General features: G+C 39.2%; 3 protein-coding genes across 3 annotated transcripts; all 3 read left to right on the top strand.

Annotated features, from left to right (window-relative positions):
• The first annotated feature begins 13,987 nt into the window (after window positions 1–13,987).
• On the top strand, window positions 13,988–14,835 carry LOC124065140 (hepcidin-like). Its single transcript, XM_046400264.1, has 3 exons — window positions 13,988–14,147; window positions 14,253–14,330; window positions 14,507–14,835. Exons 1-3 carry the CDS (start codon window positions 14,061–14,063, stop codon window positions 14,606–14,608), a joined length of 267 nt encoding a protein of 88 aa, XP_046256220.1. The 5' UTR covers window positions 13,988–14,060; the 3' UTR covers window positions 14,609–14,835.
• Window positions 14,836–17,032: 2,197 nt separating this feature from the next.
• Window positions 17,033–17,904, top strand: LOC124065138 (hepcidin-like). The gene is made up of 3 exons (XM_046400262.1): window positions 17,033–17,221; window positions 17,327–17,404; window positions 17,581–17,904. The coding sequence occupies exons 1-3, from the start codon at window positions 17,135–17,137 to the stop codon at window positions 17,680–17,682; spliced, it is 267 nt and encodes an 88-aa protein (XP_046256218.1). The 5' UTR covers window positions 17,033–17,134; the 3' UTR covers window positions 17,683–17,904.
• Window positions 17,905–20,057: 2,153 nt separating this feature from the next.
• Window positions 20,058–20,903, top strand: LOC124065139 (hepcidin-like). Its single transcript, XM_046400263.1, has 3 exons — window positions 20,058–20,215; window positions 20,321–20,398; window positions 20,575–20,903. Exons 1-3 carry the CDS (start codon window positions 20,129–20,131, stop codon window positions 20,674–20,676), a joined length of 267 nt encoding a protein of 88 aa, XP_046256219.1. The 5' UTR covers window positions 20,058–20,128; the 3' UTR covers window positions 20,677–20,903.
• Window positions 20,904–22,415: the final 1,512 nt, after the last annotated feature.

The raw sequence follows: 22,415 nt of genomic DNA, 5'->3' as shown, positions 1-22,415 counted from the left end.
GCAGTACATGTACCAGTCATCCAGTGACCTGGAAAGGACACGTGTCCTTTGGCCTTGAGTGACACAGAGTAAAGGAGGGGAAAAGAATAGTGTGCATACTGTTCAGGTACTAAAAGTGCACTAATTTAAGGGACTTAATAAGTATGATGTCTTTATTTGACAACTTAATGTGACTAACAGTACAGGTTCACTTAGGTCACAAACAGAACCTTTTTACATTATGGGCATAAAAAAGATTATAAAAGTAAAAGTAATACAGATATGGAAAAAATGATTAAGATAAGATAAGATGAACTTTACTGATCCCACAGCGGGGAAATTCGCTTGTCATGGCAGCTCACAAGAACAGAATAATTAAGATAATAATGAGGAGATTAGGTCACACTTAACAATAAACAATACTCAGTGCGCTTGGGTTATGAAAAGATGTTTCCAGTCCTTCTCAGTAATGAATATCACAGCACACAGGCTCAGCAACAACCTGCTACAATAGTTCTCATCTCAGAGACAAGCACACCTGAGGCATTTCTATTGACACAGAGGCTTAGCATGGATGATCTGCCTTCCAATGCAGTATGTACGCTTAACATTGGCTACCCTCTGACTGTGTTGGAATAAATGTGGCACCTTAAGTTAAGTTACGTTACCTACTAGACTACACTGATATCCTTATATTATGATTTAGTGGAAAATGTGTCTTAATTTATTTGTTTGTTTTTAGTATCATGTTATCTGACAAATGTTAGTGTGACTTTAGTTACGGTGTATAGCTATATTTAGTAAAACTTCACCACATAATTCTTCTAAATTTACTGTACAAGTGTTTGTCCTGACGATGTACCAGTACAGTAAGCCTACGTACTGATGCATACATTTAGATACAATAGAACATAATGTGAAGTTTGGTCATAAGGGGAGAACAAAGTGGCGACCCCTTAAGAATTCAAACTGTAGGAATTTTTCAACTAATAGGTGTCTATTCTATCATTAGCAAGTCATTTCACATTTCACACATTTCTCCCTTTCTGTGACTTCACATCTTGTTCCCTTGTACCTACATCTACTGCGTATGTATTACACTGTATGTTGCAGTATTCTAAAGTGCTACCCAATATTTCTATTGTTGCATTAACTTTGCCCAATGTTTTTTCTCATAGTCATAAAATCATTTGTAATGAGCTGTAATTTTAAAAAATACACAAAAAGCCGAGAGCCTCGAGCCGCTGCGTGCACCCGCGCCGCCATCTTGGATAGTAATATATCTTCTGACATGAGATTTTTATTTTGTTATAAACTTTTCTAAACTAGAAATTTTTCTGCGTCTCTGCAATCCATTAGCGTTTCTCACTCTACTGTTTGGAGTCTCCTAGCTACCTTTTTGCTCTCCTCTCCACTGATTCTTCCTAATTTGAAGTCTATTCAGTCTGTGTCTTTCGGGGCTTGCCAAAGCAACCACAGTCCAAAATAGTTTACTGTGTCTCTGCATTAATTAATGTTGTATTTACTGTTGTCTGTGTGGACAAAATTTGGCCAGTGAAGGATTTAAAGAATAACTTTCATTGACCAACCTTCCTCGTAATACACACATGCTTTTATTTTATTTTATTTTCTACAGAGTTTGTGAACAGCACAGCAACACACAGATTCATTAAAAATGAACTAGGAAAACAACTAAGACAAATTAGAAATAAACAGGAATGACAGTTCATCATCCCTACATCTACAAATCTGAATATTGAAGTGAAGAGGCTCCATTGTCTGCCAATATATTGTATACACACAGTTTGTCTTTCTAAAGCTATTTCTCTAGCCAAAAATAAACTGAAAAATAACAAATAGCTGATAACAAATGATATATCGATCTGGACATACACAGCTCACCCCTCTGGTCACTGTGAACAAATGACTCACCTCCAAATAGCTCAGTGGTCAAGTGTCCTGCCACCTCTCAGAAAAGCTAAACTGTCATACAGTTTAGTGCTGAACAAGTAGCACTGGGACACATGCCAACAGAGGTCAGACCAGATGAGGCTGAATCCCCTTAGAATGAGCTGACCTGATCCACACCTCCCCTGTCAAACACGTTTTACTCCCCTATGAATGCACAGGCCTGCTTTTTGTTGCTCCTTATGGACCATTTGGTAGGCTTATGCATCATATTGGTGAACATTGCAGACAGCATCGGCTGACTTCGGTCTGGTGACACTGTCTGTGTTTCTTGTAACATACACACACCTAAACACACACTCACCTGCAGCAGACAAGAGTTATTACAAGACCAACAGTGCCCTCCAGTGGATTTGAAAAGAAATATCTTCAAATTCCATTAAAAGTGGGATTGAGTTCAAGGCAGGTCAGGGATTATTTGACCAATCCCTCATGAGAACACTCTTATTAAACCAGTTGGAAGAAACTTTGTTTTATCCACAAAACCTCAGACATAACATTCACCACATCAATAATGATCATCCTATTCCTCAAGCACTTAACATTCTCCAGGCATCTACTTCATTACCCAGCGGAAATACCACCTTGGCCACCATGAGCCTTTTTCTGTTTAAAGCATCATAAGACTCTTATTTTTATCTGTTTGTGTGATGGAAGGCACATATTTTCAGAGAGCGATCACGCCAATAAAGCCATAAAGTAATGATGGAAATTTGGAACACTAAAGCAAACGTTATGTTCAGTATATATGATTTACATAAACAATAAATTGAAAGACTGAACATTTCTCAGCAATGAGTCACTTTTGGAGCAGACTGCATTATGAGAGAGTTTGTGCAGGCAATAATAGGGCAGCGGAGCACTTTGAGATATGTTTGCTGTAACATATGACTGTGTAGCAGCAATATTAAAGTCAAACACACAGACATGCAGGATTCAGCGCTGACCAGATGCACACACAAACATACGTAATCCACACAAATGGCCATACACCCAAGAGTCCATACACACATAAACACACACATACACAAGTCGAGTGCGAAACCACATGTACACACAGGAGCACTGGCTCGCCATAAACCACATTCATACACACACGCACACTCCTGCAGTGCATACCTCCCCACTACTGGTCCAGACCCAGACACCGCATGCCAGTGCACCTCGCTCCCTGAGCCGCAGGCCGCAGGAGCAGAGGAAGAAACAGATGGGTACCAGCTGTTTGGATGAGAGCCCCGGGTACACAGCTACTGTATTGCAACCCACACACACACATGCATACATGCATGAACACAAACTCATTCGAGTTGTTTAACAACTGTGCCCATGCCTGTACTGCTTCTAGTATTTACTCAGAGTATTCACAGGTAAAGTATTGTTAGTTATCCACTAGGCAGCTGTTGATGTGAGGCCATTATTGAAACTTAAAAGCAATGCCTACAAATTACTACAGATTTAGCAATGTTGCAGGTTATTCAGTGCAACCTGAAAGTGTTTGGCTTTTAAGTGTGTTCACATTTGTATTAAACAGTGGAGGAATGATGCAAGGAAACTAAAGAGCTTTCTTTCCAGTCACTCTATACTAAACGTGTATTTCACTTGCTGCAGTAAAGAAAGTCAGAATAGAAATGTATGTTCACTGTATGGTTCATGCTGAGCACTGAGCAGAAGCTAAACACAGCAGAGCAGCTAAAGCATCTGATATTTCCTCAGGAAGCTGGTGGAGAGCAAATGCTCAAATAGAGGGAATATTGGAGTGAATATAGAGCGAAAGTTGACACTTTTACTCTTTGTTTCAGTTTAGATCCAATTCACTGTTACAGCACAAAAAATGTGTTTACTACAGACTGTATTACAGGGTTGTAAATGAACACTGCAGGGGTCATAGAGAGAACTGGCCATCCAACAACATGTTTGGCTGAGAGTGAGCTATTGTAAGTGATTCAGATTGCTACCTCAGAAGAACATCTGTGTTCATGTTAAAATTAGTGCTCTTTGTCAAATGCAGATATGCAGCGAAGATTTCTGAGTACGGTAATATATATGTTATCCAATGTCAAGTCTTTATTTGATCATGGGACAAGATGATACAATATACAATCAAGATTGACAGGCTGACAACATCCACAAACCCAGCAAACAGCTATAGCTTTCCAATGTAAAAGAAGCAGTAAGAAAAGGCAAGAAACAGCAGGAGAATGCAAAACTCGAAATTAGAAAGCAGTCACTGGGTCAGAGGAGGCCCCTTCCCCTCATCTAGCAGTAATGCAGCATCTTGGCTGGCATCAGCATTGACACTGCCCTTGGGTTATAATTAGGATAGCAAGCTTGATAATTTTGGTCCTGAATGATCATAACGTTAGTCAGACTATTGTGTTAAGTTGATGTGCATTGCAAGCAGGTAAATTTGTGAGTCAGTGATGATGACGATGAGGCCACTACTTCCATATGGAGGTGCGCTGGTGCTGATGCCTGAGCATAGCTGGGACAATAGAGAGTTACAGTATTCAAAAAAGGATATGAAATGAATATATCCTGAGTTTGTTTTCTCAACAACTGTGACCACTGTTCTCTAAATAGATGTCAAATTAAGTGTCCACAGTGGATGCTGTTGATCATTCAGGATTCTCTTTCTTTTTTTGTGTTTCCTCCCCAAACCCAGCAATTTCTCATCTGACCTCAGCTATCAACTTTCTTCCTATGAGTCAACTGAGGTGGTGACTCCTTCAGCTCATTACAACATGACTTACTGAAACCAAAACTCTCTCTCTAATGCCTGAAATACATGTTTCCTCTGTCTGAATACCATTAGTTACAGCCAGCGGTTATTCCCTCTTATTACATTCACTTTGAACACAATCTGTCTCATTAAATAAAAATTCGGTATTGTGTGAAGTACAGTAAAGTCAGGGTTTAATTCCTGAGCGCTTGAAGCTGCTGTGACAGTCCTGCCACTACAAACGTGACATTAAACATCACAGGACGCCATCTGCACAGCTTACCGGCATGCTGGAGCAACACTCAGTACAGTAACATCTACTGAGCACTGTGCAGGAAAGAAATGACAAATGGAAACGGTATTGTGTGTATGGTTCACCAGGGTCGTCCCGTGATTTCCAGCTTCGGCGCTGATGTGGTCTGGCCAGTGTGGGTTTAGAGGGCAAACCGGAGCAACAGCAGGCTGGTTTGGGATCTTTTTCCTTCTTGAAGCCAGCAGGATGTCTTTAATGAACCACAGTGTGTTTGAACTGTCGCATCTCACCATACAGCAGTGCAGCCCTCGTCGCTGGCATGCACAACATGAAAAGGAAGAGGCAGTGAAATAAGAAACATGCTAAATACTGAGGATGTATCAAATCCAGGAAACGCTGTCTCCGAGACAAAGACCACAAATCAAATGTTGGCCATAATAGAGGGGAACGTCTTTGGGTAATGTATTGTGGAGGTTTCAAGTGACTGGGGCAGCCCTTTTCATGTTGCTCCCCAGCAAGTGTTTCTTAGTTCCCTGCTACAAACGTCTTCATGTCAGGTTTGATGCAACCTCAGAGGCAGTTTGCAGCCAATGTTTTAGTGAAGACTGTAGCTGCTTGTTGATTTATTTCTGAGGGTTTTCATGGAAGCACTGTTGTTTACCGCAGGTTCCACCATACTGGGATTGACCCTGCTTGCCTTCTTGTTGCTGCTGAGTGAGTTTACCTGTCATGTCCACAAGATGGTGTCGCTGGTGTATCAACTGACCGAACTGCAGCACCAGTTATTGTGGCAGCAACAAAGGGAAAACGAGCTCACATCATTATCACGATATCTGCAAACTGTGGTGATGGTTCAGTAACTGTGAGTGTTGATATGCTGCATATTGTTTCAATTACTCCAAACTGTTGTTCCAGACCACGCCATAGGAAAATGCTCAAAATACTCCATGTTTGATCTTGTGGGCTCTTGTGAAACTGGAAATGAATGGTGATTAACTATAATGATGATCATCATGGTGAAAGGTTTTGTGCCACAGGTTATTTGACTGTGTGAGCTTGTCTACGTAGAGCAAGCCTAAAAAGGAAAGCCCTTCGAACTATCACCGTTTGTAGAATAAAGAATGTTGCATGAGGAGCAACACAGTCACACCTCACTTGATGAAGAAAGATACAGTCAGCAAATAAAGCTGTCATAAAAAATGGCAATAACTCAAATAAACTCAATGTGTCAACGTGTAACAAAGTTGTTTTCCTTCCCACACTGCATGGCAGTTGGAAACAAATGAACTGCTTAAGTCTAGCTCAGTTTTATTTGTGTGTGAACGTGTGCATGTGTGTGGTGTTGTAGTGGGAGGCTTTGTAGTGTCGGGTAAAAGAGAGGGATATGGCTATGATTAAAGTAGGCACTAAAGCAAAGGTGGTAATTGGGATCATAAACACTCACTTTTCCATTTATCCCTCTAATGAAGCGTTCCTGTTTATTCCGAGCAGCCGATTCATCAGAAAAACAGCATCCATTCTGAGCTAGTCTGAGTGTTTAGCACCCTTCAGATCTGTTTATGATATGGTGGTGGCATGATGAGGGATGTCAACAAATGTAATGAACACACAGTACTTAGCGTTACCAGGCTGGTTTTCGAGGGCTGATACTGTTCCAGCATCGATGTTGCTGAGGACACTGCAAGTAATGCAAGCCAAGTTTCCACCCAAATTTTGTGCAAACTTAAATTTAAATGAATTCATTCACCACTGTTATGCAATTATTAAGAGTTCCCAGTAGGATGTCATTAAACCACCGCAGAAGACGTTGCCAGTCAAATATCACGTGAATGAAAAGCACATGGAAACAAAACGGCTTCAGGTATTCATTTGACAAAGGTACACAAAGATGTGATGTTTATCTTTGTGATTTTTTTGTCTCTAGTCTCGTGGAAGCTTCAGTGGATTTTTAAGTCATGTGTGTCATGTGTGCCACTTCAGTTCCTTTTTTAATATGGAATGAGTAATATAGCATTTAAAAGTGCTATTCTATGCACTAGTATGCTCTCCACCTCCCAGTCTGTCTTCAAATTGCATCAGTTGTTTAAAGCCTGACATCCGATGTCCATTTTATTTGCTGTCCTAAAAGTAACCAAATTGTTGTTGTGATAGCTTCACACACCTGTCAGCACTGATGTATTTTTTCTTGATTTTGCAGTTGATGAGTTTCTATGTGTGCTGCTTCTGGTGTCCTTACTTTCAGACATGTTTACCCAGACCGTCCTCTGTTTATCCCAAATAAACTTGAAACACACAGTATATTGTACCTCAGTCCTCTCAGGAGGAGAGCTCAGTCAGCGCAGACAGTGCTAAACAGAGAGAAAAAAATACACTCAAAATAGTAATATGGAATCTAAACTTAATACAAATGGTATATTTGTATCTATAAGTGTGGATAAATCTTGAATACACACACACACACACACACACACACACCAAACAAACAAAAAAACAGGCTTGAAGCAGTAAAAGAATGTCTCGTGTCTTCTGGAAACTGAGATCATGAAACTGAGTTTTTATAGATAAGAAAAGGTAATACTGTGGGGTTTGTGAAAGGGTCAGGCTTAATTCCCAGCTAAACACTCATTCTTCATCTATTTTTCTGCAATTAACCTTGTAAATGCAACTCTGCTTGCTCTCCTCTCAGTGTGTCTTTCAGAAGGTCCATAACAGTGGAGGACAGAGCTGTCACAAAGTCCAGACACTGGCTTGTTTTACTGCTGATCTTGGCTCTGCCAGGCTGCTATAATGCACAGTGTCAGACAGAAGAGATATAAAGTCAAAGAAACCAGCAGCTCATAATCATAAATAGCAGCAGGGAAAATTCTCATCAAGTTGAGAGCGTTTTTCATCAGTGATGAAAAAGTCACAGGTTGCTCTATTAAGACATTAAACTGGGAGATGTTTGGATCAAGTGTCAGGTGTCTGACGTGTTTTAATGAGATGTGTCCTCCCTCAGCGATTTGAGAAGCCACTAAAGCCCAGAAATTATAAGCAGCTAATCAACTCGATGCAAATTTTCACAGATTGGTTTAACAGATGTTTTCTTATGACTGGAAGTGTTTAACTAAATATTACGCCTGCCCTCTGGCTGCTTAGATTAGGATCTGTTTAACATTCTTCTCTTTCCCTTTAAAAAAAGCAACATATATCTATTAGGCCATCTGTGTTTCCAGTTCAAGCTCACTTTTAAACATGATTCTTTTTGACTTTGCCGTTCACCCAGTACAAGGAACGTTAATTTATCGTAATCCTTTGAAGAGGGGACCTGGAGGAAGCCTTTCCAAGTCTAAATCCTGTGTGGCATGTTTGACATAGTGAATGAAAGGAATAATGCAGGTTGTCAGGTAGGAAAGAGCTAGGCTACAAGGCCACAGCAATCAGGAAAACTTGGTCCAGCATGAGGCTTGACTTCAATAAAATACCCCCAGGCCTATTTTAAAAGCATTAGTTCAGGGCAAATTAAAAAGTAGAGTGCAATTAAAAAAAATCTGTGTAAATGTTAGCATGTGGAAGTTTTTCCTTTCCTTTTCTCTTTTTTCCCCCCTTCCTCCTAGCTGAACAAAGAATGCCCCAGAGGCAGAGCTGTGCAGCTGCTGGATATTACTACTTACATGTGTTTTAAATAACTCCCCATTATAATCAAAATCATAAAAAGGTAATGTGGCTCTTTTAAACATTTAAATTTAAGTTAACCAATGTAGAGTTCAAGCCTTTGTGCGCATTTTTTCTAGTTCCTAATTGAATGAGTCTTTGTAAGAAACAGATTCAGCAAGCATCAAAGAAGCCATTATTTGTAACAAATATATTGTTCTACAGATACAAGCATTTGAAGAAATATTATTAGTTCTGTTTCTCAAACATTTTCTGTCTGTCTCTTGGTCAGCTAATGCGAAGAAGAAGGGCTTCTGTTGTTCGACTCTGCAGGGAAGAGTTTGCAAAGCCCATTGACTGAGACAATCAGCTGAAGCACACTGAAAATGTGTGTATGAGAGAGGCAGGAAGACATTTCCATCAAACTCAAGCTCTGCAGCTGCACAGTGAAGAATGATGGGGTGTCCTGGTGGTCTCGCAATAGATTCCCGGGTTCCGTACGGATGACAATCACTCTCTTGTCACTGACAATTGCATTGCATTCAGGAGGTTTGGCTGTTGGTTTTATCCAGAGTAACTTACAAATTAATCAGCAGGACTTTGCTCCAACAGATATGAGATCAGTTGTTACTAGATTTGAAGCTGTGACCTTTGAAATTCAAAACCTTATTGGAGAAATAAAAGGACAGATGAAAATCTGTGGAAAATATAAAATACTTTTAACTAAAACAACTTACAATTAGACAACATGTAATAACCAGAAGAGCACCTACATTGTAAATTGTTCAAAGAAACCAGAGGACCAAATTGCTGATACATTCTGTGGGGCCCTCTGGTCTGCAGAAGTCTGCTATGCTCAACCCTTCAGTTAAAAGTCACTGAGGGTGTCGCCTCACACCAGGACAGATGAGTTTCCATGGGAGGAATGAAGATGTCTGGCCAAATCCACTTTTCCCCCTTATTAAAAAGGATATTTCCGAGCTGTCAGAGGGTGAAGTCTGGGTTTGCAGACACTCTCGCGGCCTTCTCGCTGACAGTGGGCTTCCTTTCCCCATAGGTTCAGTATCTCCTGTAGCTCTCCCTCCAACTGTGCGGTATAGTGGGTTCCCTATGAGACCCAAGCCAGAACAGCTCTGGCAAGCTGTTCACTTTTCACTTAACGGCACACACTAATTTACTGAGACTCTACACTGTTTTGGGCCCGCGGTACAATTCCCACGTTCCAGCTGAGAAAATATATCATTAGTCCCTCATCGTGTAATGCTTGCCACGTTACGTTATAAAAGCTGAGTGTAAAGCGACATGGATAAAACAGAAGTGATTTCCAGCGTGCCTCATTTTGACCGCCTGTTCGGAATAAGTGGTGGGTGTTAAGAATTTGAAAAGGGGACGAGATGCGGTGTTGAAAAGGCCATTTTGCTTACTAAATACTCCTGGGTGGCTGAAAGACTAAGCATTTCCATTGCAAATGTCTCCAGTAACATATTACAGCCATATGAGTGTAGGTCTTTACGAGCCTGCCTTGAAAGTTATATGGATTAATTAAATTTCCAGGCAAATTAAGATTCCACGCTAATTGCAGTCTAGGTATGTTTAATGAGATGAGAGAAGATGGGTTCACAGTACCTTCCTCACACACGTTTGCTGTCTGCTGTAATGCTTGATAAAAGAATAAAAAGATGTTTATTTACTGCTCAAAGGCGAAGACAGTACAGTATACAGACATCCAAGTGCCAGTGAGTGCAGCCTATGTGTTGCTCTGTCATTACACACTGTAAGTGAGTGAAGACCCTTTTTTGGCACAGTACCACAGCTTTCTGGGTTTTTCACTTCACAAACATTTTTACAGGCATGACAGGCTGCGACCGAGGAAGCCGCAACAGACAGCTCTGTCACCTCAAAACAACCACCTCGCAGGGCCACACGAGACGGCTAAATATATCACCTCCAGAGAAACAAAACAAAAAAGGAACTGTTAGCTCTGACCAGCTATCTTGTGGCTTAATTAACTAACAGATCACAGTCACAGCAAATTAGAGGCCAGAGGAAGCTGTTTGACTGAATGCTTTGTAGATTTTACCACATGGCCTCTCATATCACTCATCAATGCCATATTTGTACACCTACTTCATGCATCCATGTTTACACTCCTACCTATCCGGATGGCCTACAAACCATCTTCTACATCTCTGTCTCTCTGTTTCCTTTATCACAAGATTATTCATGTGGCAACAATTTGGGCTGTCCAACACCCACTGGTGAATGTGCCTGACCTCCTTTCTGCTCCTTCGAGCCCCTGTAGACGCCCTCTGGAAAGCCACATCTATGGCTGGAGCCCTTAGCGCCAGCCTCGGCCCATTAAAGCCAGGCTGCCAGGATTGTGTTTGTTTGCATCTATAAATTAAATATGCAGGTTACAAAATGTTGTTCTAGGAATGAACGTGACCAAACTAACCGTGCCCTCCTGCTCAATAGTGACCATGACATCTACTGTAGTGTATTAAACACATGTTTCCGAATCTCTATAATTCTATTTATGCAGCCTTACTGCGCAGTTTTCATAGATGTTTCTAGTAAGCATCAGTGCTATGTTGCCATTTTATTGAAAGTCATAAGCATCCGTGTTACTTAATTAAAACCAGTGTGTGTCTTTGCAGTGGATTTTGTTATTTATATCTTTTATCATCATTAATGGAAAAGGATAAAAAGATCTTAAATTAAACTGAAGCATTTATTACATCCTCATATTAGGAAAGAGTAGCAGCTTAAGTTAGCTGGTTTGTTAGTGCAAGGGCTCTTGTTAAATTGTTTCATTGCCACAGAAAAGCAGTGGCCTTTGACTCCTTGCAGAAGACATCATCCACTTACAAGCTCTCACCATAAAATCCTTGCACGCTGTAATAAGCCCCGCTTTGTTTCGAATACATGCAAGTGAAAACATTTATTGGACTAATTACAATGGTCTGCCATTGGACTTTCTTCCTGTGTTCCACATGCTTTGGCAATGTTCCCAGTATTATGTCAAAAAGTCTCGCTACTCATGATTGTGACACTAACTGCCATGCATGCTTTTCAGGAGGTAAGGAGGGAGGGAAAAGCATAATGGAAGCAAACTGAAACCAATGGATTAAATGTTTGCTCGAGTGCAACATTTCCTCTGATGGTATTTTCTGATTGTCCTTGTTGCCAGATGAAAATTGTTAGTATTAGCATAATTTAAAAATTTCAAAACCCATCAACCTGCTAACTTGAATTCCACAAGAGAATGATACTGAACTTGGACAACGCTGTGACTGTCATGTTCTATTCATGGCAAGAGCCTATAATTAGTTCTTGTCCTTGTTGTCATGCTGAAATGCTGATAAATAAACACACACATTACATTACATTTATTTAGCTGATGGTTTTTGTCCAAAAGCCATTTGCAATAAGTACATCCAGCCATGTGCATAAAACCCAAAATTGCAAGATTCACCAAAGTACATCAGCATCATCTACTTCAATTGCAACAATCAGAAAAATATATTTTGTGTCCTCTTCATTTTCATTTTTCATATTCATTTGATAGAATTTTATTTATGGTCCAAGGTGCAGTCTGAACAGGTGAGCTTTCAGTTTGCAAAGGAAGGTATTTGAAGTTCATGCTGTGTTGATATCATTGGGGAGTTTGTTCCACCATTGAGGAACCAGGGCAATGGTGGAAGAACCAACAATCTTCTGCCAAGGTGTAAACTCCCAGGACACCCATATACACTATACAGACAAAAGTATCCAGACAGACCTCTTTATGGGGCCGTTTTGCAGGAGTTGGGCTGTGCCCCTGACTTCCTGTGAAGGGAAATCTTAATGCCACAGCATACCAAGACATTTTAGACAATGTTATACTTCCAGGCCCTTTTCTATTCCAAACAAAAGCGAAAGAAACAATTATAATACTGACCAAAAGAAAAGTGCTTCCATTTCAATTAAAGAAAAATACAACAAATCCATCTAAATATTGCATGAATGTAAAACACAAAATAAATGATTGCACTAAATGTTTATGTGCTTTAATGTGACGCAGCTAAGGCCCTACTGGTAGAAGTTGCAAAATAAGATTACTTAAGACCACTGAAGATCATTAATATTTCAAAAGGTACTCAGTGTGACATAGGAAATATATCCAGGACACTGAATATCCCCCAGAGAACAGTAAGATAAATGATAAACTTAAAGGAAATTACGCCATATATATATATTACTATATTACTACAAATCTGCATTGTCAGAAGATAGCACTAGTGACCATGAAGTGAACATCTTAGTACGAGCTCCACTGACACTTCACATACACTGCGCATACCGCTGGTGCATAGTGATTCATCAAAGGCAGTTTTATACCTGTTTTGTGGCATCATTCTATGTAATTAAAGGGTTGTTGGAAGTACAGCATAAGGTAAACACATATTCTATGGTAAAACAGTTCTTCGAACTAAACCAATAAGGGAAGCACAAACTCGAAACCAAAAAAATTTACAAAAAACACAAAAGTCTTAATTAATTTTGTTGAGGAATTTCCCACTCTCATTCCCAACATCCCATGGAAAGTGATGCAAGCCAGTTAAGTAAAAAAAATAGGTAGCTATATATTCCAACTGATACAGAGCCATTCATATTAATGTTTGACACAAATGTAATATGTACTAAAGGCTTTTTGTTATTGTGTAATGTGTTTGCACAGACTGAACTTACTGAAAATTCGAATCACCCCTGACTTTATCAGTGTTAACTGTACACAGTGATTATTTCATCTTTTACTTTCTGTTGTTAGAGTAGCATGTTCACACTATGAGACTGTGCTATGATGTTTTGGTGAAAAGAGAAAAAAAAGTGAAAAAATGCTTGTCATTTTTATTATATGACATTAATCTATTGACATCAAGACATCAGGATTACTATTTCAGTGTCCTATGTGGTGATAATTGGTAACACATTCCAGGAGATCAGTCACACCATTGTAGCTTTGTCATAACTGAACAAAAGTGTTCACAAAATAAGCTTTGATTTTATTTCTGTATCTTACCTGTTTTCTTCATTGTATGTACCGTAATTAAAGGGTTGTTGGAAGTACAGAATGAAGTAAACACATATTCTACAGTAAAGCAGCTCTTCAAAGAAAACCAATGAGAGATCAAAATGTTAATGATTTATATATGGAACACACACAAACACACACACACACACAAAAGCAATCAAAAATACCAAAAACAGAAAAATCCCAATTACCACTGTTGAGGAATTTCCCACTCTCATTCCCAACATCCCATAGAAAGTGATGCAAGCCAAAACCTGAGAGCAGCTACTGTACTGCAGGTGCTGTCAGTGATGAGGCAACAGTGGTCCAAGTGAGTATAAATACCACCATATTTTGCACACTCAACCATCAGACAGAAGAAGTCAAAGGAGTTGACAAGAGTCACCAAAAGAGTCAAAGGATTGAACAACTTCAACCACTCAAACTCTCCTAAGATGAAGACATTCAGCGTTGCAGTTGTAGTGGCCGTTGTGCTCACCTTTATTTGCCTTCAGGAGAGCTCTGCTGTTCCAGTCACTGAAGTAAGAACTTGACTTAGACTCATTTCATTTGTCTATTTGCTGGAAATGTTTTGTGAAGGTGGTAAAACCTGGCTCCTACCCTAAATGTGCACAATTCATTGACAGGAGCAAGAGCTGGAGCAGCCAGTGAGCAATGACAATCCAGTTGCTGCACATGAAGAGATGTCAGTGGAATCCTGGAAGGTTTGTTCCATGAACTGAATGAGCTGAGGCAAATCCATTGAGCTAATTGAAATTTAAGCGGCTGTGTTTTCCTACAAAATGCCTTGATGCACTTCATAGAAGTAGAGAGAATAAACCCGAGTGAGTGATGACACTGAAGGTGAACATCTTGCTCATGTCTCTTTTGTTTAACACAGATGCCGTATCACAACAGACAGAAACGGAACCCCGCCCGCTGTCGCTTTTGCTGTGGTTGCTGTCCTAACATGATTGGATGTGGTACCTGCTGCAGGTTCTGAGGATTCCTGCACCAGCCTGGGATTTCCACAGCAATGGCCAAATATTAAGTTGTTCAACTTTTTCCCTGCTAGCACTTCTACAACTTTCAATTGTGGTTGTAAATATCTGAGGATGTTAATGAATTTGGTCATGATGTAGCAACTGTGTGTCCTCATCTGCGTATTTTCCTAAATATTGTGATATACTGAAGTGTATGATAAATAAAATTAAATATTTCCATCATAAAGAGGGTTTGACTTGAATTTTTGCCATACTGCAACTGTCACAGCATTCTCTACATTTTCTACACTCCACTACTCTGAAGTGCACACCAGTGAAACAATCTGCAGGCAGTTCATGACAGCAGCAGTGCTCTGTGATTCTTCACGAAGGTTGTGTTTGATGGGAAAAAGATTGTATCATTAAAACTTGATATTTGTGGTAGAGAAATAGTATTTTCACTACAAAATGATGTTGCATTTCTGTTGAAAAACACAACTGTACACCATTCACAAGTAATATAAATTAAATGAAAAGACCAGTGACCTGCCTGCAGGATCTTACCAAGCACTGATGCCTCACAAGGTGGTGTCCTCAATGCGATGGGGAAGAATTTGTGCACTTTGCAAGCAAAAGTCCAGTTTTCATCCCCAACAGAAAATGACACAGTGAGTTTAGAACTGAATCATGCAAGAATAGACATTAAAGTGATATTTCTTCTGTTTAAATGACTACTGAGACAATTATTAGGTGTTTTCTTCTATATCAACAAAATCCAGGAGGATATGAAGTCATGGATGACTGAAAATTTGCTGTTCAGCCTCATTCCAGCATTAGATGGATTCTCTTTTTCAAGTCTGGAAGCTCAAACTTCAAACGTGTTGACTGACAGAAATGTCCAACTCCTCCAGTTAGTCACTGACTTGGATTTAAAAAGACAGTGTTAATAAGCAAGAGGCAGTAATTAGCTGCTAACTCACTCATTTTACGACAAACATATTCAGTGATGGGGACATCACTAACGATCACATTAACTACAGTGCAAGCTGACCACAATACAAGCTAACTGTAGGAATGTAGCAAGCTGGTGTCCAACTATTAGACGACTACAGTTAGCTGAGTCACATCAACCCGAAACATCTGCATCTTGCTGTCACTGTTCAGCATGTTGATGACAGCTGAATCTGTTTCTTCCTGACAACAAGTTTAAACCCATGGCCAGCAGACTGACAACTAGCTTAGCAGGCTCAATGGCTAACCATAAGCAAAAAACACTTAACGAGATTGGGTAAAACTAAAGGTCTGATTTCTGTTCCATTACTGTTTCCATCCAGCCAGGCCAGTCTGTGTTTCCTTTACGCATATAATTTGGCCATGATCACAAATGGATGAGGTTACCAGGCAGGAAATAATAAAATGATGTCCTAAAGATCGAATGATTTTCCTACAAAGCAAAAAAACATTACACTTTCGTTATGATTTGATACAATAACATGGTTAAAGTTGTCATTTTAAGAAATGTTGAAGTTGATCCTCTCAAGAATATGAACAAAACAGGCAGCGTAAGTAAATAAACACGGGTAGCTGTATATTCCAACTGATACAGAGCCATTCATATTAATGTTTGACACAAATGTAATATGTACTAAAGGCTTTTTGTTATTGTGTAATGTGTTTGCACAGACTGAACTTACTGAAAATTCGAATCGCCCCTGACTTTATCAGTGTTAACTGTACACAGTGATTATTTCATCTTTTACTTTTTGTTGTTAGAGTAGCATGTTCACACTATCAGACTGTGCTATGATGTTTTGGTGAAAAGAGAAAAAAAAAGTGAAAAAATGCTTGATAGTGAAAAGATGTTTATATTTGAAGATATTCATGACGGTTATAATGTCATTGTAATTCATGTGACAGTGTTTGTCATTTTTATTATATGACATTAATCTATTGACATCAAGACATCAGGATTACTATTTCAGTGTCCTATGTGGTGATAATTGGTAACACATTCCAGGAGATCAGTCACACCATTGTAGCTTTGTCATAACTAAACAAAAGTGTTCACAAAATAAGCTTTGATTTTATTTCTGTATCTTACCTGTTTTCTTCATTGTATGTAATTAAAGGGTTGTTGGAAGTACAGAATGAAGTAAACACATATTCTACAGTAAAGCAGCTCTTCAAAGAAAACCAATGAGAGATCAAAATGTTAATGATTTATATATGGAACACACACACACACACACACACACACACACAAAAGCAATCAAAAATACCAAAAACAGAAAAATCCCAATTACCACTGTTGAGGAATTTCCCACTCTCATTCCCAACATCCCACAGAAAGTGATGCAAGCCAAAACCTGAGAGCAGCTACTGTACTGCAGGTGCTGTCAGTGATGAGGCAACAGTGGTCCAAGTGAGTATAAATACCACCATATTTTGCACACTCAACCATCAGACAGGAGAAGTCAAAGGAGTTGACAAGAGTCACCAAAAGAGTCAAAGGATTGAACAACTTCAACCACTCAAACTCTCCTAAGATGAAGACATTCAGTGTTGCAGTTGTAGTGGCCGTTGTGCTCACCTTTATTTGCCTTCAGGAGAGCTCTGCTGTTCCAGTCACTGAAGTAAGAACTTGACTTAGACTCATTTCATTTGTCTATTTGCTGGAAATGTTTTGTGAAGGTGGTAAAACCTGGCTCCTACCCTAAATGTGCACAATTCATTGACAGGAGCAAGAGCTGGAGCAGCCAGTGAGCAATGACAATCCAGTTGCTGCACATGAAGAGATGTCAGTGGAATCCTGGAAGGTTTGTTCCATGAACTGAATGAGCTGAGGCAAATCCATTGAGCTAATTGAAATTTAAGCGGCTGTGTTTTCCTACAAAATGCCTTCATGCACTTCATAGAAGGAGAGAGAATAAACCCGAGTGAGTGATGACACTGAAGGTGAACATCTTGCTCATGTCTCTTTTGTTTAACACAGATGCCGTATCACAACAGACAGAAGCGGAACCCCGCCGGCTGTCGCTTTTGCTGTCGTTGCTGTCCTAACATGATTGGATGTGGTGTCTGCTGCAGGTTCTGAGGATTCCTGCACCAACCTGGGATTTCCACAGCAATGGCCAAATATTAAGTTGTTCAACTTTTTCCCTGCTAGCACTTCTACAACTTTCAATTGTGGTTGTAAATATCTGAGGATGTTAATGAATTTGGTCATGATGTAGCAACTGTGTGTCCTCATCCGCGTATTTTCCTAAATATTGTGATATACTGAAGTGTATGATAAATAAAATTGAATATTTCCATCGTAAAGAGGGTTTGACTTGAATTTTTGCCATACTGCAACTGTCACAGCATTCTCTACATTTTCTACACTCCACTACTCTGAAGTGCACACCAGTGAAACAATCTGCAGGCAGTTCATGACAGCAGCAGTGCTCTGTGATTCTTCACGAAGGTTGTGTTTGATGGGAAAAAGATTGTACCATTAAAACTTGATATTTGTGGTAGAGAAATAGTATTTTCACTACAAAATGATGTTGCATTTCTGTTGAAAAACACAATTGTACACCATTCACAAGTAATATCAATTCAATGGAAAGACCAGTGACCTGCCTGCAGGATCTTACCAAGCACTGAAGCCTCACAAGGTGGTGTCCTCAATGCGATGGGGAAGAATTTGTGCACTTTGCAAGCAAAAGTCCAGTTTTCATCGCCAACAGAAAATGGCACAGTGAGTTTAGAACTGAATCATGCAAGAATAGACATTAAAGTGATATTTCTTCTGTTTAAATGACTACTGAGACAATTATTAGGTGCATTAGATGGATTCTCTTTTTCAAGTCTGGAAGCTCAAACTTGAAATGTGTTGACTGACAGAAATGTCCAACTCCTCCAGTTAGTCACTGACTTGGATTTAAAAAGACAGTGTTAATAAGCAAGAGGCAGTAATTAGCTGCTAACTCACTCATTTTACGACAAACATATTCAGTGATGGGGACATCACTAACGATCACATTAACTACAGTGCAAGCTGACCACAATACAAGCTAACTGTAGGAATGTAGCAAGCTGGTGTCCAACTATTAGACGACTACAGTTAGCTGAGTCACATCAACCCGAAACATCTGCATCTTGCTGTCACTGTTCAGCATGTTGATGACAGCTGAGTCTGTTTCTTCCTGACAACAAGTTTAAACCCATGGCCAGCAGACTGACAACTAGCTTAGCAGGCTCAATGGCTAACCATAAGCAAAAAACACTTAACGAGATTGGGTAAAACTAGAGGTCTGATTTCTGTTCCATTACTGTTTCCATCCAGCCAGGCCAGTCTGTGTTTCCTTTATGCATATAATTTGGCCATGATCACAAATGGATGAGGTTACCAGGCAGGAAATAATAAAATGATGTCCTAAAGATCGAATGATTTTCCTGCAAAGCAAAAAAACATTACACTTTTGCTATGATTTGATACAATAACATGATTCAAGTTGTCATTTTAAGAAATGTTGAAGTTGATCCTCTCAAGAATATTAACAAAACAGGCAGCGTAAGTAAATAAACACGGGTAGCTGTATATTCCAACTGATACAGAGCCATTCATATTAATGTTTGACACAAATGTAATATGTACTAAAGGCTTTTTGTTATTGTGTAATGTGTTTGCACAGACTGAACTTACTGAAAATTCGAATCGCCCCTGACTTTATCAGTGTTAACTGTACACAGTGATTATTTCATCTTTTACTTTTTGTTGTTAGAGTAGCATGTTCACACTATCAGACTGTGCTATGATGTTTTGGTGAAAAGAGAAAAAAAAAGTGAAAAAATGCTTGATAGTGAAAAGATGTTTATATTTGAAGATATTCATGACGGTTATAATGTCATTGTAATTCATGTGACAGTGTTTGTCATTTTTATTATATGACATTAATCTATTGACATCAAGACATCAGGATTACTATTTCAGTGTCCTATGTGGTGATAATTGGTAACACATTCCAGGAGATCAGTCACACCATTGTAGCTTTGTCATAACTAAACAAAAGTGTTCACAAAATAAGCTTTGATTTTATTTCTGTATCTTACCTGTTTTCTTCATTGTATGTAATTAAAGGGTTGTTGGAAGTACAGAATGAAGTAAACACATATTCTACAGTAAAGCAGCTCTTCAAAGAAAACCAATGAGAGATCAAAATGTTAATGATTTATATATGGAACACACACACACACACACACACACACACAAAACCAATCACAAATACCAAAAACAGAAAAATCCCATTTACCACTGTTGAGGAATTTCCCACTCTCATTCCCAACATCCCACAGAAAGTGATGCAAGCCAAAACATGAAAGCAGCTACTGTACTGCAGGTGCTGTCAGTGATGAGGCAACAGTGGTCCAAGTGAGTATAAATACCACCATATTTTGCACACTCAACCATCAGACAGGAGAAGTCAAAGGAGTTGACAAGAGTCACCAAAAGAGTCAAAGGATTGAACAACTTCAACCACTCAAACTCTCCTAAGATGAAGACATTCAGCGTTGCAGTTGTAGTGGCCGTTGTGCTCACCTTTATTTGCCTTCAGGAGAGCTCTGCTGTTCCAGTCACTGAAGTAAGAACTTGACTTAGACTCATTTCATTTGTCTATTTGCTGGAAATGTTTTGTGAAGGTGGTAAAACCTGGCTCCTACCCTAAATGTGCACAATTCATTGACAGGAGCAAGAGCTGGAGCAGCCAGTGAGCAATGACAATCCAGTTGCTGCACATGAAGAGATGTCAGTGGAATCCTGGAAGGTTTGTTCCATGAACTGAATGAGCTGAGGCAAATCCATTGAGCTAATTGAAATTTAAGCGGCTGTGTTTTCCTACAAAATGCCTTGATGCACTTCATAGAAGGAGAGAGAATAAACCCGAGTGAGTGATGACACTGAAGGTGAACATCTTGCTCATGTCTCTTTTGTTTAACACAGATGCCGTATCACAACAGACAGAAGCGGAACCCCGCCCGCTGTCGCTTTTGCTGTGGTTGCTGTCCTAACATGATTGGATGTGGTACCTGCTGCAGGTTCTGAGGATTCCTGCACCAACCTGGGATTTCCACAGCAATGGCCAAATATTAAGTTGTTCAACTTTTTCCCTGCTAGCACTTCTACAACTTTCAATTGTGGTTGTAAATATCTGAGGATGTTAAAGCATTTGGTCATGATGTAGCAACTGTGTGTCCTCATCCGCGTATTTTCCTAAATTTCGTGATATACTGAAGTGTGTGATAAATAAAATTGAATATTTCCATCATAAAGAGGGTTTGAACTGAATTTTTGCCATACTGCAACTGTCACAGCATTCTCTACATTTTCTACACTCCACTACTCTGAAGTGCACACCAGTGAAACAATCTGCAGGCAGTTCATGACAGCAGCAGTGCTCTGTGATTCTTCACGAAGGTTGTGTTTGATGGGAAAAAGATTGTACCATTAAAACTTGATATTTGTGGTAGAGAAATAGTATTTTCACTACAAAATGATATTGCATTTCTGTTGAAAAACAGAATTGTACACCATTCACAAGTCATCAATTAAATGGAAAGACCAGTGACCTGCCTGCAGGATCTTAGGCTCATTTCATTTGTCTTCATTTGCTGGAAATGTTCTGTGAAGGTGGTAAAACCTGGTTCCTACTGTAAATGTGCACAACTCATTCACAGGAGCAAGAGCTGGAGCAGCCAGTGAGCCACCACATATTTTTTAAACAATGTTTTTCTATTATATTTATTTCACATCATGTGACATTATGTTTCGACCCAAAAACTTGATTTTGAGTTTATGTTTCAAACAAAGTAGATGACAAAGTTATAAAAGATCAGCTGATGGTGTACCCCTGTCTTCTGTGTGCTGCATATTCTTATTTTTAACATCAAATTTTAAGGATGTTTCTGGATTTGTTCATGATGTTGATAGTGTTTGATGTGATTGTATCATCCTCATATTTCGTTAAATATCTTATTCTTTAAAGTGTTTAATGAATAAAGTTTAATAATTCTACAGAGCACATAAATGTGCATAATTTGAATTTTCTCAAGCTGACTCATTCACTTCAGGTGACAAGCTCTTTTAGCATTTGTGATAACAGACACACGACTAAGAATGAAAGCTTCATAAAAAGACATGCAGATGTTATTGTTTTAACCAAGGAATGGTGTTTTGTACTAAGTGTCAAGTGATGCTGCCACGAGAACATCACAGTGTTCAAGGGATACAAAAATCAGGAGAGATTTTTCCAAGCATTTTATCAAACTTGCCACAAACTTGTCAACACGGGAAAGAGAAGAAAAAGCTCTGCAAGTGTGTTCCAACTTAATTTCCATACAGATAAGCTGCTGACAAAGCAGCTGATCATCCAAGAATTTTGCACTATGGGTTTCATGTTTCAATTCAATTTGTGGCCCTTTGCTTACTTTATCTAAGTCAGTATGATCCTCTGAAAAAAAAAATTCTCATCCATGCACTATATCATGTGATGACGGACTTAAACTAATATTCCTTCTCTTCAAGTCATTATATAGAGATGATTATGGAGGGTTTTGCATCAAAATAAGAGTTACACCAACCTGAAACAACTACAACAACTTGCTGTTGCTTCTCAGCGTGTTTATTACAGTTGCGTCTGGTTTGTATTTTTTTATTTGTTTGTTTTGTTTGGTTTTGTTTTTTGAGAATAATGGTTTAAATCTATTAGCAAATGAAGAGTAACTAGCTTAGCAGGCTCAAAAGCCTGCATTAAATAAAAAACGGTTCACAAGACTGGATAAAAC

The sequence above is a fragment of the Scatophagus argus genome, chromosome 9, assembly GCF_020382885.2.
Source record: "Scatophagus argus isolate fScaArg1 chromosome 9, fScaArg1.pri, whole genome shotgun sequence".
NCBI classification, from domain to species: domain Eukaryota; kingdom Metazoa; phylum Chordata; class Actinopteri; family Scatophagidae; genus Scatophagus; species Scatophagus argus.
This window is presented reverse-complemented; position numbering and strand designations above follow the sequence as displayed.

Coding starts and splice junctions, on each gene's coding strand:
- LOC124065140 (XM_046400264.1), top strand. CDS start 14,061: ATGAAGACATTCAGCGTTGCAGTTGTAGTGGCCGTTGTGCTCACCTTT. Junction 14,148..14,252: donor CTGCTGTTCCAGTCACTGAA/GTAAGAACTTGA, acceptor ATTCATTGACAG/GAGCAAGAGCTGGAGCAGCC. Junction 14,331..14,506: donor TGTCAGTGGAATCCTGGAAG/GTTTGTTCCATG, acceptor TGTTTAACACAG/ATGCCGTATCACAACAGACA.
- LOC124065138 (XM_046400262.1), top strand. CDS start 17,135: ATGAAGACATTCAGTGTTGCAGTTGTAGTGGCCGTTGTGCTCACCTTT. Junction 17,222..17,326: donor CTGCTGTTCCAGTCACTGAA/GTAAGAACTTGA, acceptor ATTCATTGACAG/GAGCAAGAGCTGGAGCAGCC. Junction 17,405..17,580: donor TGTCAGTGGAATCCTGGAAG/GTTTGTTCCATG, acceptor TGTTTAACACAG/ATGCCGTATCACAACAGACA.
- LOC124065139 (XM_046400263.1), top strand. CDS start 20,129: ATGAAGACATTCAGCGTTGCAGTTGTAGTGGCCGTTGTGCTCACCTTT. Junction 20,216..20,320: donor CTGCTGTTCCAGTCACTGAA/GTAAGAACTTGA, acceptor ATTCATTGACAG/GAGCAAGAGCTGGAGCAGCC. Junction 20,399..20,574: donor TGTCAGTGGAATCCTGGAAG/GTTTGTTCCATG, acceptor TGTTTAACACAG/ATGCCGTATCACAACAGACA.